The 14,400-nt window shown below is 40.4% G+C and overlaps 1 protein-coding gene across 1 annotated transcript in view; it reads right to left on the bottom strand.

Moving 5' to 3' along the window:
• Positions 1-14,400, bottom strand: part of CEP290 (centrosomal protein 290) — a 338,046-nt gene that overhangs the window by 133,643 nt on the left and 190,003 nt on the right. Inside the window, exons 35-36 of the mRNA XM_077471382.1 lie at positions 13,508-13,615; positions 5,929-6,128 (exon numbers count right to left, since the gene is read on the bottom strand). Coding sequence (XP_077327508.1) covers positions 5,929-6,128; positions 13,508-13,615 — 308 coding nt within the window. The remainder of the gene's footprint in view (positions 1-5,928; positions 6,129-13,507; positions 13,616-14,400) is intronic.

The following is a 14,400-nucleotide window of genomic DNA, read 5'->3' as shown; positions in this document are numbered from 1 at the left end:
TGTAATTCATATGTTTTGGGGTTTAAAAGAATAAGGTGGCAACCCTACTTTGGAGGCACCCTTTATTGAAAGCAAGTGACAAGGTTCTTGTTCCCCACCTGCTAATTCGGGGTCTAGGAAATCCAGTGCAGAATTAACATTCTTATGCTGCGCACACACGACCAGACCTTTCGACGGACTAGGTCCGACCGTCTTCCCGACGGACTTTCAGAACGAAACGGACTTGGCCACACAAGACCGAACTAAGTCCGCTCGAAAGTCCATTCATTTTGAACGTGATGTCATAAGCGGGACTAAACAAGGAAGTTCAATAGCCAGTAGCCAATAGCTGCACTTGGGTCGTACTTGGTCCGTTGGACTAGCACACAGATGAACGTTTTTCTCGATTTTGAGTCTGTCAGATAGATTTGAAACATGGTTTTATTTCTAGATCCGTCTGACTTTTGGGGGAAAAAAAGTCAGCTGGAGCCCACACACGATCGAATTGTCCGACAGATTCCGGTCTGCTGGACCAAGTCTGCCGGAAAGTCCGATCGTGTGTACGTGACTATGTCCAGGTGAGTGGAACCGGCAGCCAAAGCGGATGGTGGCGTGAGGGATTAGCTCTGCCACAATGGGCGTAATACAGTGGCTCACAGCACACAGAGACACCCGAAATCAGCCCTCATAACAAGGGAGGACTGAGGAGAACACCAGGAGCAGGATGAATAAACGGAAGGAGAGAGAGGGACCGAGGAAACTGAGAAAGTTCTTCCCTACTGTGGTGGGGCGGACGATCCAAGATGGCGCCGGTGATGGGACCTGTCCTACCTCATCCTCAGCAAATGTTCTCAGCCATCCATTGCCATTCGAGGGTGAGTTGCCTGATACAGGCCATCCTCAGCATTTAGCAGCCCTGTTAAGTAGAAACGGAGGCTGGGGGAAGAAGGGGGTGTGCAGGCTGTCACAGGAGTGGAGTGGGTAGAAATGGAGGAAGCAGCCTCATATAGCTAGCATCTAGATTAATTCCCCACCACAGGGCAGCCCATTATAGACACTACAATGAAGGAGATGCTACAAACATTAAAGGGGGCCCTCCAGCAAGACATGGCATCTTTCATGAAATCCACAAAAAAGAGAGATGATGGTAGTAAGGATGAGCTCAGGCGTGTTCGCACACTCCACGTGCAGAGCCCGCCAGGAAGTCGGCGCATCGCTGCGTTAATCACAGGCAGTGAGACATTGCCCGATATCTGCTGCCACGCATAGGGGCAATGTCTCACTGCCTGTGATTAGCGCATCGCTGCGCCGACTTCCTGGCAGGCTCTGCACGTGGAGTATGCGAACACGCCTGAGCTCATCCTTAGTAGTTAGTGACAGAGTGGAGTACATGGAAAGGAAAATGGAGGAATTTACTCTGGCACACAATGAGCTAGTAGATGCCCATTTTGATGTGAAAGCGAAGATCAAAACCAAGTGCCTCAAAATGGCGGATATCAATGACAGGTCACGCAGGAACGTCAAATTCAAGGGGATCCCTGCTGATCCTGAACCCTTCCTAGAACAGCGTGAACACCACTGCCCAAACAGGAGGGGTAGATAATGCTGAACCATAAAAGCTTCACAGCTTACATACAAGTGTTATTACCCTCCTCAGGGTGCCTAACCCCTTAGTGCCTTTCTGGTTTATCACCTTTCTGTGACACCTAAGATACCGCCCGTTGTTCGGCTGATACAAGAACTGTTAATTTCCCCACTTTCATATACATGATGTATCCCATATTCTGTTTTTATAAACAGTTGAAAATTGCATTTTGCAAGTTCCTGACTATCTCAGTTCAGTTTAGTCTTATACATTTTGTTCCTTGAGGGTTATGCTAAATAATTCTCCTCAGCACATGCACAGCACTGAAGCTTCATCTCTTCTCAAAGCACAAAGCACCTTCTACCATTCAAATGAATCTTAAAATAATGACATTCAACGTGAGAGGCCTGAATAGCCCATAAAAGCACAGAGCTCTCTGAAAGACAGCAATGGACTTACAATGTGACATCCTCTATGCACAGGAGACGCACTTCTCCAGTGCCAACCCTCCGAAATGCTCATATGTCAAATTCACGCATGTCTTTACAGCCAACGGCTCAGCCAAAAGGAATGGCGTACTAATTGCCATCAAGGATATATATCCTTTTCCCTATTGCAAAAGCATATTGATCCTCAAGGCTGCTTCATCATACTGGTTGCAGAACTTAATCATACAACCTACACCCTGGTGAACATGTACACGCCCAACATCAAACCCCATCCTCTGCACCCGTACAGTCATTAAGACTGCTAAGAAAATGACGAAGTGTAATTTGCTACTGTGTGGAGATTTCAACATGATCTTGAACAATGGCCTTGACGACGACTCAGTGGCTCAGAAGCGGATGCCTACTTTGGGATCTCTATGCTTAGAAGAGCGACTCTTTCTTACAGATGTGTACACCTTTCAGGATATATGTAAAGCTGATATCCACAACATCACATGTTGTGGATATCAGCACCATGGCACCATATTCCACAAACCTCTATGGTGAAACTAGCAGAATACATCAGATCCCATAAGACAATACAAGGTATCAAAATAGGCACCAAAAGCCACAAACTAGGTTTATATGCTGACAATATCATCTTGACCATAACCAAACCAGAATCATCTATCCCACAAATACAATCCTTATTGAACTAATTTGGAGAGGTCTCCTATTTAGTCAACACAAGCAAATGCTATGCCCTTACTCTCAACATACCAGAGGAAACAGTTAGAAAACTCAAAAAGCAGTCCCCCTGTAATTGGGAGTCCCCTTCGATCACCTACATATGTATACAGCTAAGATCATCTTCCTCTAGAATTTACCCCAGTAACTACCCTCCTCTGCTCACCAAAGTGTAAGAGGAATTAAACCAGATTAGCAAACTCCACCTGTCGTGGCTTGGAAGAATTGCTGCATACCAAATGCAAGTTTTGACCAAATTATTATACTATTTTAGGACACCACTATCCCTATCCCTCACACATTCTTCTCGTAACTAACAGCATGTTTGAGGAAGTACATTTGGGCAGGGAAAAAACCTAGAATTGCTCTAACAAATCTGTATAAGCCTAAAGATCTTGGGGGTGTAGGTCTGCCTAATGCGCAAGAATACTACAAAGCCGCAATACTCGGCCAAATGAAGTACTGGTTTTCTTGCCAAACAGACAATAGGTGGACTCAACTAGAAAGAGGCTACACCAGGACATGCCTGCGGCTAGCCTGCACCATAGCCCATCAATTCCTCCTTACCTGACCATTCAAGCCACTATGGCAACGTGGTCCTCACTGACGAGGCAAAAATTTGCTGACACACCAGTTTGTAAATTTACAATACCCTTAGCATCCTATGAATACCTAATCCTGGGATTATCCATTCAATCCTGGGGAAAAAAGGGCATGCACTTCACCACAGCTGATACAATAGATCTGGATGCATTGGACAAGTACAACATTTACCATATACAGCACTACAAAATTTCGAACAAAGTCCATCCCATAGAATTACCTCCATCAATATGGAACTATTTAAGGAACAAAAACCCAAATAAAGCTAAAGGAATATCCTTATTTTACAAAGCTGTCTCGCCTCTATGCATACAAGCTAAACTACCAAACATAGTAAAATGGTAAAATGGGAACGAAATCTACAAAGAGAATTTACATTACACCAATGGCAGTTAGCTATAAAATATAGTAGTGAATCCTCAGCGTGTGTAGACCACTGGGACAACCCCCAAAAAATACTCCACAGATGGTACCGCACACCTTTATGTATAAACAAAATCTGGAGCTGTGTAGTGATACGTCCTTTTTGAGCGGGAGACTCAGCCCTTAACCAAGAAATTACAGGGCACGATTGCGCCTTAACCCCATGATTAGCCCTAATGAGCCTGGGGGTTGAGTAATACCCCCTTCTAATGAGGAAGGTTATCATCCATATTCTCTTTGCCACATGTATCGCCCAAGCAAAGGTATGGTGATCAAAGACATCCCCAAAAATTGAGGATGTAATCTCCAGAATTAATATTCAATACATACTGGAAAAGTTGTCTGCATATAAAGAAGGGAGGGCCTTGGGATTCCATAAATATTGGGATATCTGGAGAAATTCTCCAAATGCCTCTTTATATATATATATATATATATATATATATATATATATATATGCTTATTCATCCAAAGAATGATCATAACTGATGTAAACGTGTAATGTTGCATACACACGACCGTTTTTTCAGTCAGAATAAACTCTGACGGTCTTTCCGCTTGCGTTCCGCTGAAACAGACTTGCCTATACATAATCACACCATTTGTTTAGAACGCGATAACGTACGATGGGACTAGAAAAAGTATGTTCAATAGCCAGTACCCAATAGCTGCCTTTGCTTCGTTTTTGATCGGAATAGCATACAGACGAACGGTTTTCCCGATAGGAATTGATTCCGTTGGAAAGATTTAAAAACATGTTCTATTTCTAGGTCAGTCAGAATTTTTGAAAGAAAAAGTGAGCTGAAGCCCACACACGATTGAATTATCCGATGAAATGATTCCGTCTGACCTTTTCTGCTGTAAAGTCTGACCGTGGGTACATGGCATAAAGTGTTCACTCCAGCTTTCTAGAGGAGACAGTATGAATATATGAGCTGAGAATTGCTAGAAAATGTGTACAGCTCTACACCCTAAGCATGAATTTATGAGTTTGCTTATCAATAAAATACCACTAAGCACAAGCAGCATTGGCATGACCGAGCTTCAGAGCCCTTCACCAGCGGTCAGGGTGGGCCTCTTACTAACGTATGACCAAAAGCCTGCTCACAGTGTGAACCCAGATGGGGTGATAGTCTTTAGCTCATAGCGAAACCATTTTCTATTGCATTATAAGAGGTCTGCATGTGGTAAGCTATGTTTCAACGGTGAAATCCTCTCTTGTGTTAACACTTTGTATAACTAATATTTTGTACGAAATGCAACTTATATTATAATGTACACTGTGAAAATCAAATCAAATGTGTAACAAAAAAAAATTGCTTGAGTTGCTGCTCCCATACGGTTTTTCCATTCTGCACCACCTACGATATTGATTGTGGTTTGAGAGATGCATTTTTGGACACTGGCTTCTGTTAGCCACAAGGGTACATTCTGTGATGGATTACTAAGGATACAGTCTGATTACTATACCTCTCCTTTCCCTTTGTAAAAACTGATGAGAAGAATGCATTGAGTATAGTTGCCTTCTCCTTGACTTTTGTAACCAACTTCCCTTCATTGTCCTTTGTGGGGCCAATTTGCTCTGACCTTGCAGGTAAAGCAACCTTGCAAGTTGATTTTAATTTTTTTTTAAATGTATTTAAATTTTTGTTAACCTTAATCAGTACTTATTAACTCCTCCAGCTCCTTCACTTATTATGCTTCAGATTTGATTTTTTATATGTTTAAGTAAAACTTTTTCCTTTATTTTTTTAATTTTAATCCATTTGTTTCTTTTTTTTTTCTCCAAGAGAATGCACTGAAATACTAATTAAAGGCTACTATATAACAATCCACTTTTTTTTTGCCAGCATCCTTATATTAGCACAATAACTTAAAAAATACATCCAAAAACAAGGATAAAATATTGTAGCAATTCATGAAATTAACCTAAAGTTATAATGTGTGATGTATGTTATTCAGATTATTTTGGTTTTCTCTATAAACATTTCTTTTTTTAAATCTAGGGCAAATTATAATTGTTAGAGAGATATTAAAATAAAAAAATAAAACAGTATGAAAGAAAAAAAAAAAGAAGGGGGAAAAAATGTCACATTTACATCCGCTTTGTTTTTGAGCTTTCAGATAATACTGGCAATTAGCTCATCTTATATATAATTGTACCTGGCTTTATGGTTTTCCAGTTCACTCATTTTAGCCAGATGTATCTGCTTCTGGTACTCCAGTTCTGCGGTGGAATTCTTCAATTTGCTTGAGAGGGCAGAAAGGGAGTTGTCTTGTTCAGCCACTGTCTGCTCCATATCTGCTAAGCGCAGTAAGTGAGCTGTGGATGGGACTTCCAGAGTGGGTCTCTTCACAAGCTCCTGTAACATCAATACATTAAAGTTATAGGAGGTCAGTTTGCATTCTTGATAAATGAAACTTACAGTGGTTGTAAACCCTTACATATATCCCAGTTTAGAGACTGGTTTCAGGTAACACACAGAAATGAAGAAAATCCTCCTACATAAGTTGTACCTGTTTACCTGGGGTCTTCTCTTCTCTACGGCCGTTTAAAGTGTGTAATTTTTCAAGCTTGCCTGAGCTTCTAGAAAGCAAGGGGCAGTGAAGTTAAACTCTGCAGAGATCAGGGATAGCTGATTGGAGGGAAGGGACAAACCTCTTTCACAAAGTACACAAGAACAACTGTGGCTGTCAATCACAGGCTGTGTGCGCTGGAGATTCCTCCACCTTTTACCCTCTCAGTGTCAGGAAAACTTGTCAGAAGTGACTCATACATATAGCAGAGGAAGGAGGTAGCAGACAGAAATTATACTTAGTGCTTTGGATTGAGACAAATACAGACTACAGAGGGAAATCCTTTGTTCATATGTCTGAGGTTTACAACACTTTAAGTACTTAAACATTACACTAATACAATTTGCTATTTAATAAAATAGGCTATTTATGTAAGTGATGGAATATTAATGCATGAAGATGCAACCTTATTGTGTTGTTTTAAAAGTTGCTGTCTTCAATATCTTACTGCAAGTTAGCCAACCAATGTCTCCATACACTGATGATGGCCAACAAGTCTGCTGCATGTACAGTGCCTTGCAAAAGTATTTACCCCCCTTGAAATTTTTCGTGTTTTGTTACATTACAGTCTTTAGTTCAATGTTTTGTTTTTTTTATCTGAATTATATGTGATTTGTCAGAACATAATAGTCTAAGTTGGTGAAGTAAAATAAGAAAAAAAATATATACATAAAACTATTTCTCAGAAATAAAAAAAACTGACTGGCATGTGCGTATGTATTCACCACCTTTGTTATGAAGCCCATAAAAAGCTCTGGTGCAACCAATTACCTTCAGAAGTCACATAATTGGTGAAATGATGTCCACCTGTGTGCAATCTAAGTGTCACATGATCTGTCATTACATATACACATCTTTTTAAAAGGCCCCAGAGGCTGCAACACCTAAGCAAGAGGCACCACTAACCAAACACTGCCATGAAGATCAAAGAACTCTCCAAACAAGTAAGGGACAATGTTGTTGAGAAGTCAGGTTTAGGTTATAAAAAACATATCCAAATCTTTGATGATCCCTAGGAGCACCATCAAATCTACCATAACCAAATGGAAAGAACATGGCACAACAGCAAACCTGCCAAGAGATGGCCGCACACCAAAACTCACAGACGAGGCAATGAGGGCATTAATCAGAGAGGCAGCACAGAGACCTAAGGTAACCCTGGAGGAGCTTCAGAGTTCCACAGCAGAGACTGCAGTATCTGTACATAGGTTGACAATAAGCCGTATGCTCCATATCGTTGGGCCCTATGGCAGAGTGGCCAGAAGTAAGCCATTACCCTCAGCAAAAAACAAAATGGCACGTTCTGATTTTGCGAAAAGGCACGTGGGAGACTCCCAAAATGTATTGAGGAAGGTGCTCTGATCTGACGAGACTAAAATTTAACTTTTTGGTCATCAAAGAAAACGCTATGTCTGGCGCAAACCCAACACATCCCATCACCCAAAGAACACCATCCCCACAGTAAAACAGGGTGGTGGCCGCATCATGCTGTGGGGATGTTTTTCAGCAGTCGGGACTGGGAAACTAGTCAGAGTTGAGGGAAAGTTGGATGGTGCTAAATACAGGGATATTCTTGAGCAAAACCTGTACAACTCTGTGTGTGATTTGAGGCTAGAATAGAAGTTCACTTTCCAGCAGGACAATGACCCCAAACACACTGCTAAAGCAACACTTGAGTGGTCTAAGGGGAAACATGTAAATGTGTTGTAATGGCCTAGTCAAAGCCCAGACCTGAATCCAATAGAAAGTCTGTGGTCAGACTTAAAGAATGCTGTTCACAAGCGCAAACCATCCAACTTGAAGGAACTGGAGCAGTTTTGCAAGGAGGAATGGGCAAAAATCCCAGTGGTAAGATGTGGCAAGCTCATAGAGACTTATCCAAAGTGACTAATGCCGCGTACACACGAGCGGATTGTATAGCGTACTTAGTCCGTCATACAATCCGACGGACAATCCGTCGTAGTTTCCACTGAACGGACTTGACCACACACGGATACACAAACAGTCCGTCGAAAGCTTGCGCGATGACGTGTACAGCACGTACGACGGGACTAGAAATAGGAAGTCCAAGACACAGCAAAGCACCCTTCCGCCGTGTAAATCCTTTCTGGGCATGCGCCATTCTTAGTCCGTCGAACTAGCATACTGACGACCGTATTGTCCGCTGAAACCAAAGTACGACGGACAGATTTTTGGAAAAACCGAAATTCTTAGTACTCCGGACTGCACGCTGAAAAAGTCCGCTGAAGCCCACACACGAGCGGATTGTCCGTTGAAATGTGTTTCAACGGACTAAGTACGTCAAACAGTTCGACCGTGTGTACGCGGCATTAGAGCTGTGATATCCGCAAAAGGTGGCTCTACAAAGTATTGACTTTAGGGGGGTGAGTAGTTATGCACATTGACTTTTTCTGTTATTTTGTCCTATTTGTTGTTTGCTTCACAATAAAAAAAAAAAAAATCTTCAAAGTTGTGGGCATGTTCTGTAAATTAAATGATGCAAATCCTCAAACAATCCATGTCAATTCCAGATTGTGAGGCAACAAAACACAAAAAATGCCATGGGGGGTGAACACTTTTGCAAGGCACCGTACTTTAGTTGTATGCAGTTTGGAATAAATGGTTCTATAATATTCATTTATGTTTATACTATACACCAGCAGTTCTGAATGTACAGTTAGCCGTGGGGCATAAAGGAATGATTTGCATTGCTCTGCTCACTACCCTAAAATGAACGATAACCCTAATCTTTATTTAATCCCTATTTTGTAAGGTTTGATGGAATGAGATATATGAATCAGATCGATGTTTCAGAAATCTAGGTGAGTATGTATGTTTATTTTTTTTAAACCAGCAGTTCTCTTTTAAAGAAGCAACACATAAAAAAATATACCCAAATGCTAGGCATGCCATTTATGCCTAGATCATGATATACAGTATATAGAAGCATGATCCTCCATGTTTGTCTATTAAACCAATATGCAATATCGCTGCGATTCTGGGGAAAGTGATACTGACTGTACCATAAGAATCTGTATTAGTACTAGTTTTTATTTTTAATAATTTTAAAGTACTTTAACCAAGTGGCTTTCCCATCCTGACTGGACGTCATATGATGTCCTGTCAGGAAGCACCACACAATGGCTTGCTGCAATTATCATGTGGCCTCTGTGATGAATCACAGCAGGTCACATGACAGTTGTACACAATGGATGGCTTCCTTTCATGCCATTCACTGTTTTTGTAATTGTGTTTCTAGCTATGATTGGTCAATTTGATCAAATGGTACAGACAGGGCCAATCACAGCCCATCTGTACCATATGATTAGCTTTGACCAATCACATCTAATAAGAAAACAGACTGAATCATTCAGTTTTATTCAGTAAAATGCTTGCTTATAGCAATGTCTGCTATAAGTAAACATAATGTGTGTGAAAAAAAAAAATGATCACTTCCCCAGAGTAGTACAATGTTACTATGGTAACATAATACTGCTCTGGTCAGTGTGTTAAAAAAAAAAAAAAAAATCGTAAGAAAAAAAAAAAAAAATCGTAAGAAAAAGAAAAAAAAAGTAATAGAAAAAAAATATATATTTTTAAAATTATAATCTTTTTTTCGTACTGTCACCAGTGTCCCTCATCACCGCACATGATTTGCAGACGCTGTACTGCACTGGAAAAAAAGTGTTTATTTATTTATTTATTTTTTTCCTAATTTTACAAAGAATTGTCGGAAAAAAATACAACTTCAAAAAACCCGCCATGCCTCTTACCAAATACCTTGGACTGTCTACTTTACAAAAATGGGCCATTTGGGGGATATTTCTTTTGTCCTGCCATTTTTGGCCCTCAAGAAATGAGATCCGTCAGTACATCAGGATTGATCAATTTTCGGATATATACCATAGTTTGTGGACTCAAAAACTTTCAGACTAAATAATATACACTGATTTGGGTTATTTTCACCACAGAAATGTAGCATACTACATTTTGGTCTAAATGTATTAAGAACAATTATTTATTTCCACAATTGATAACAGAAACAAAAGAAAAACATATTTTTTTTCCAGAATTGTCAGTCTTTTTTCATTTATTTAGCCAACAATAAAAATCCCAGCGGTGATTAAATACCACCAAAAGAAAGCTCTAGTTGTGTGAACAAAAATATAAAATTTAGTTTGGGTACAGTTTACATGACTGCACAATTGTCATTCAAATTGCGACAGTGCTGAAAGCTGAAATTTAGTCTTGGCAGGAAGCGAGTAAAAGTGCTCAGTATTGAAGTGGTTAATGAATCATAATAAAAGATGCATTTTATCTGATGTCATATATACAAGGTACCTTAAATATCCAATTTAGATATATTCTTTTATGAGATGCAACTAACATGGATGTTGATAGGGAAAAATAATCTTCCCAGATACTAAACATTAGTAAATTTGAAGACGTACGTTTATACACTACATTAATTTGGTCAATATGCTTTGATGGGAAAGTGATAAGTATGTTTTTATCGTATATATTCCAATCTCAGTATTAGAAGTATGCTATATTGAATTTCACCCATATACATCAAATGAAAATGAGGCCAAATATGGCCGCACATGCCACCAGGCTGAACAAAATGGAACAAGTATAGGAAGGATTCACAATTAAATAAATCACCTGTTATCTGTAACTAAAAAAATATAATGTAATGCTTTGTAGGGAATTGGGGAAAAACGTAAGCAGCACTGGAATTTTTACATGTTTTAAGAGGCAGAACATAGACAAGAAGACATTTTACACTTCAGGTCAAAGCCACCATACACTGTATTGTATTATTAAAAACGGTTTGTGGTGTCGTCTCAACAAGGGCCAGTGCCATAACTTTATTGTCCCCCTCTGCACACTCCATCATGCGATATCATATGAAGACAAAGGATATACCCCGGTGGTTTAGAATCCTTATGTTTTAATTCTACAAATAGAATATACCCCACATATTATCTGATTCAAAAGGTTTGCTTGAACAAGAGATCTCTATAGGGGGTCACCGGCTTCATTAATTACAGTCCTCTTTGGCATAACTCAATGTATGGAGAATTGGTAAAGCTGCCATGTACAGGGATGTGGACCTGTTGGGGTATTACCCATTTACTGTAGGTCTTTCGGAATGGCACACTTCGCTCATTTGAGGACCTGCGGGCTTCATTCTTTCTCCCTCTCACGCTGCAATTCTACTAGTTCCAACTTTGTCATGCTGTCCACTCTCAGGGCTTAGTGACTGATTGGTCTCTGTCTCCCACACCTGTTTTTCATTATGTTCACTCAGTACAGAATACAAAAGGGTTTATTTCCAGATGTTACTGCCATCCTACTTAGAAGGTTACCCTTGTAATGCTAAATAAAAGTGGAAACAGGATGTGAGCCTTTTGCAGGAGAATCTTAAGGATATTTTTTGAGAATCAGTCCTGCCTGGCTCACTTAAAGCAGAGTTCCACTCAAAAGTGGAACCTCCTCTCATCCAATTCCTCTCCCCCTCCGGTGGCACAATTGGCACCTTTCAGGGGGGAGGGGGGTGCAGATACCTGTATAATCACGCTCCTTCCCGCATCCCCCCCTGCTGTCTCCTGGGAAACACACAGGTCCCAGGAGATAGCGGGGAACATTTAGGCTCACACATGCGCAGTAGGGAACCGGTAGGGAACAAGCAATGCTTCACTTCCTGATTCCCTCACCGAGAATGGCGGCAGCAGCAGCCGAGAGCCGATCGACTGATCGGCTGCCAACATCACTGGACTCCAGGAAAGGCAAGTATCCATTTATTAAAAGTCAGCAGCTGCAGTATTTGTAGCTGCTGGCTTTTAATATTTTTTTTAGGTGCACTCCTGCTTTAATACTGCTCAGAGGCTCTCATAACTATATTCTGTGCTTCGAGTCTACTATACACCTCTGAAATTGCACCCTATGGGTTTCTTGCAATGTCTTCTTTGTGCTAAATGTGCCACTATGCAAGGGGACCTTATATACCTTTTATGGTGCTGTCACAAACTTTATTGTTATTGGGCAGGAGTGGTTAACACTGTTAATTCATTTTTTCACATTACTATTCCGATTGAACCCACCTGATGCAATAAGTGTAGGACATTGGAATATTGGAAAGACACATTCCTACAGTTTAACCTGGCAGTTAATGGTTAGTAGCTTTGAATTCGCTGTCATTATGCAATATAAGTTTTGGAGTTCATGGAGTGGCCTACTGCTGATAAATATGGATAACTTAATATGCATACTGTATTCCTTGAACATGTATACAGGTTCGGTTGGACTTGCTAAAGAATCCTTCCTGTTCTATTTTATGGGTGAGGCTTAGGGAGGCATATTGCTTGCCAAGATTTACAATCCTGAGTCTATGTTACCAGAAGACCCCTGCTGGCTCCTTTCACAGCAGTTGGCTCTGAATCTGCAAGCTACAGCAACTGGACTAATGGGTAGCCTGCCTATGGGCCATTGCCATCATTGTGTGTCCTTTATGTAACAGGTGGCAGAAACATTACATAGAGAATCAGAACTTCTAACAACTGGATTCATGGACAATCTGCCACTAGCTAGTCAGCTGAGACAATGCATCAAAGGAGTGTGAACTTGTATAGTAAGAGCTGCCAGAGTTCTACTTATGCCGCATACACACAATTGGAATTCTCGTCGCAAAAAGCTCTGATGGTTTTCCCAACGGAATTCCGATGGAATTTGGCTCAAGCTGTCTTGCCTACACACGGTCACTTCAAATTCCGATCGTTTATAACGCGGTGACGTACAACACGTACAACGGGACTAGAAAAGGGAAGTTCAATAGCCAGTAGCCAATAGCTTCTTTCTCGTAGTTGAATCTGAGCATGCGTGCTTTTTGGCGTGTCGGAATTGCATACACACGATCGGAATTACCGATAGAAAGTTTTTCCGTCGGGAAAATTGAGAACATGCTATCAATTTTTGGCTGGCGGAAATTCGGACAGCTAAATGAAAAGCGCTCATTGTTTTTTTTCTGGACGGAATTCCGATCGTGTGTACGCGGAATAAGATGAATGGTAAGAGCTGCTAGGGTCCCAATTAAATTCATGGTAAAGCATAACGTAATCTATTTAAAAATAATTAAAAGAAGAATCCAGTTGCAAATACAAACCAGAGCAGCCTCCTTAAATTTGCTAAGTGAGGCATCTGAATGTACATCCAGCTTCAGATGTAGCGCTTTAAGATCCTCTGCATGCTTTTTTGCACTCTCTTGCTGTTCCTGTTGGAAATAAAATATTGTCAATATAGTTTGTATTAAATCTAACTAAATAAATGGTAACTGTCTACAAAATAAATTGTCTCCATAAGCAGCAAACGATTACATATTATGAAAAGTTAAGTATGAAGTCTCTGGGTACGGATGCTTCCGCACATGGATTAATATCATAACAAGGCGATCATAAGTGATTTTAATTTTTAAACGCAGGAAAAGATACACAGCAATTTACACTCAAGTTGTTTATGTGCTCTGTCTCCATAGTTACTCATAATTAACAGTCAAGGATTTTTTTTCTTTAAGCCAAATCTCGACATATTGACTTCTCATAAGACAGCGGGTAGTTTTGAGCATGTCAGATGAGCATCAAATTACCACTTCAGACTTTATTCACTGTATAGAAACAGCTGAGATGAAAATGCTCCTACAGAGGTCTAAATAATTGGTTAGTGTTTGTAATGTTACAATTTACTTGCAGTAATGAGCAGCTGTAGCATTCATTTCATTGTTGCCTCTAAATGGCACTTATAAATACAGTGGTGGAAAAACATCAGACTATCCAGGCATATAAGCACACAGACACATTACACTATATTAAATTGCAACGTGGGCAGCAAAACGCCATCTATATTCATTTAGTCAGTTTTAACGGAATATCCCTAAAGTCCATGGAACCTTGTCTTCCCTTGGTTGCACTCCACTGCTCTCAGTAATATGCCTTATGGGAGCATTGCTTCAAAGAGGTTTACAATGATATGGAGAAGACAGCGAGTGGTATAAACTAAAGA

The sequence above is a fragment of the Lithobates pipiens genome, unplaced genomic scaffold, assembly GCF_037356315.1.
Source record: "Lithobates pipiens isolate NorthernLeopardFrog02 unplaced genomic scaffold, aLitPip1_a1.2 Scaffold_8, whole genome shotgun sequence".
Taxonomy (NCBI): Eukaryota; Metazoa; Chordata; class Amphibia; order Anura; family Ranidae; genus Lithobates; species Lithobates pipiens.
Note: the sequence above shows the minus strand (reverse complement) of the source record. Positions and strands in the feature narration are given on the sequence as shown.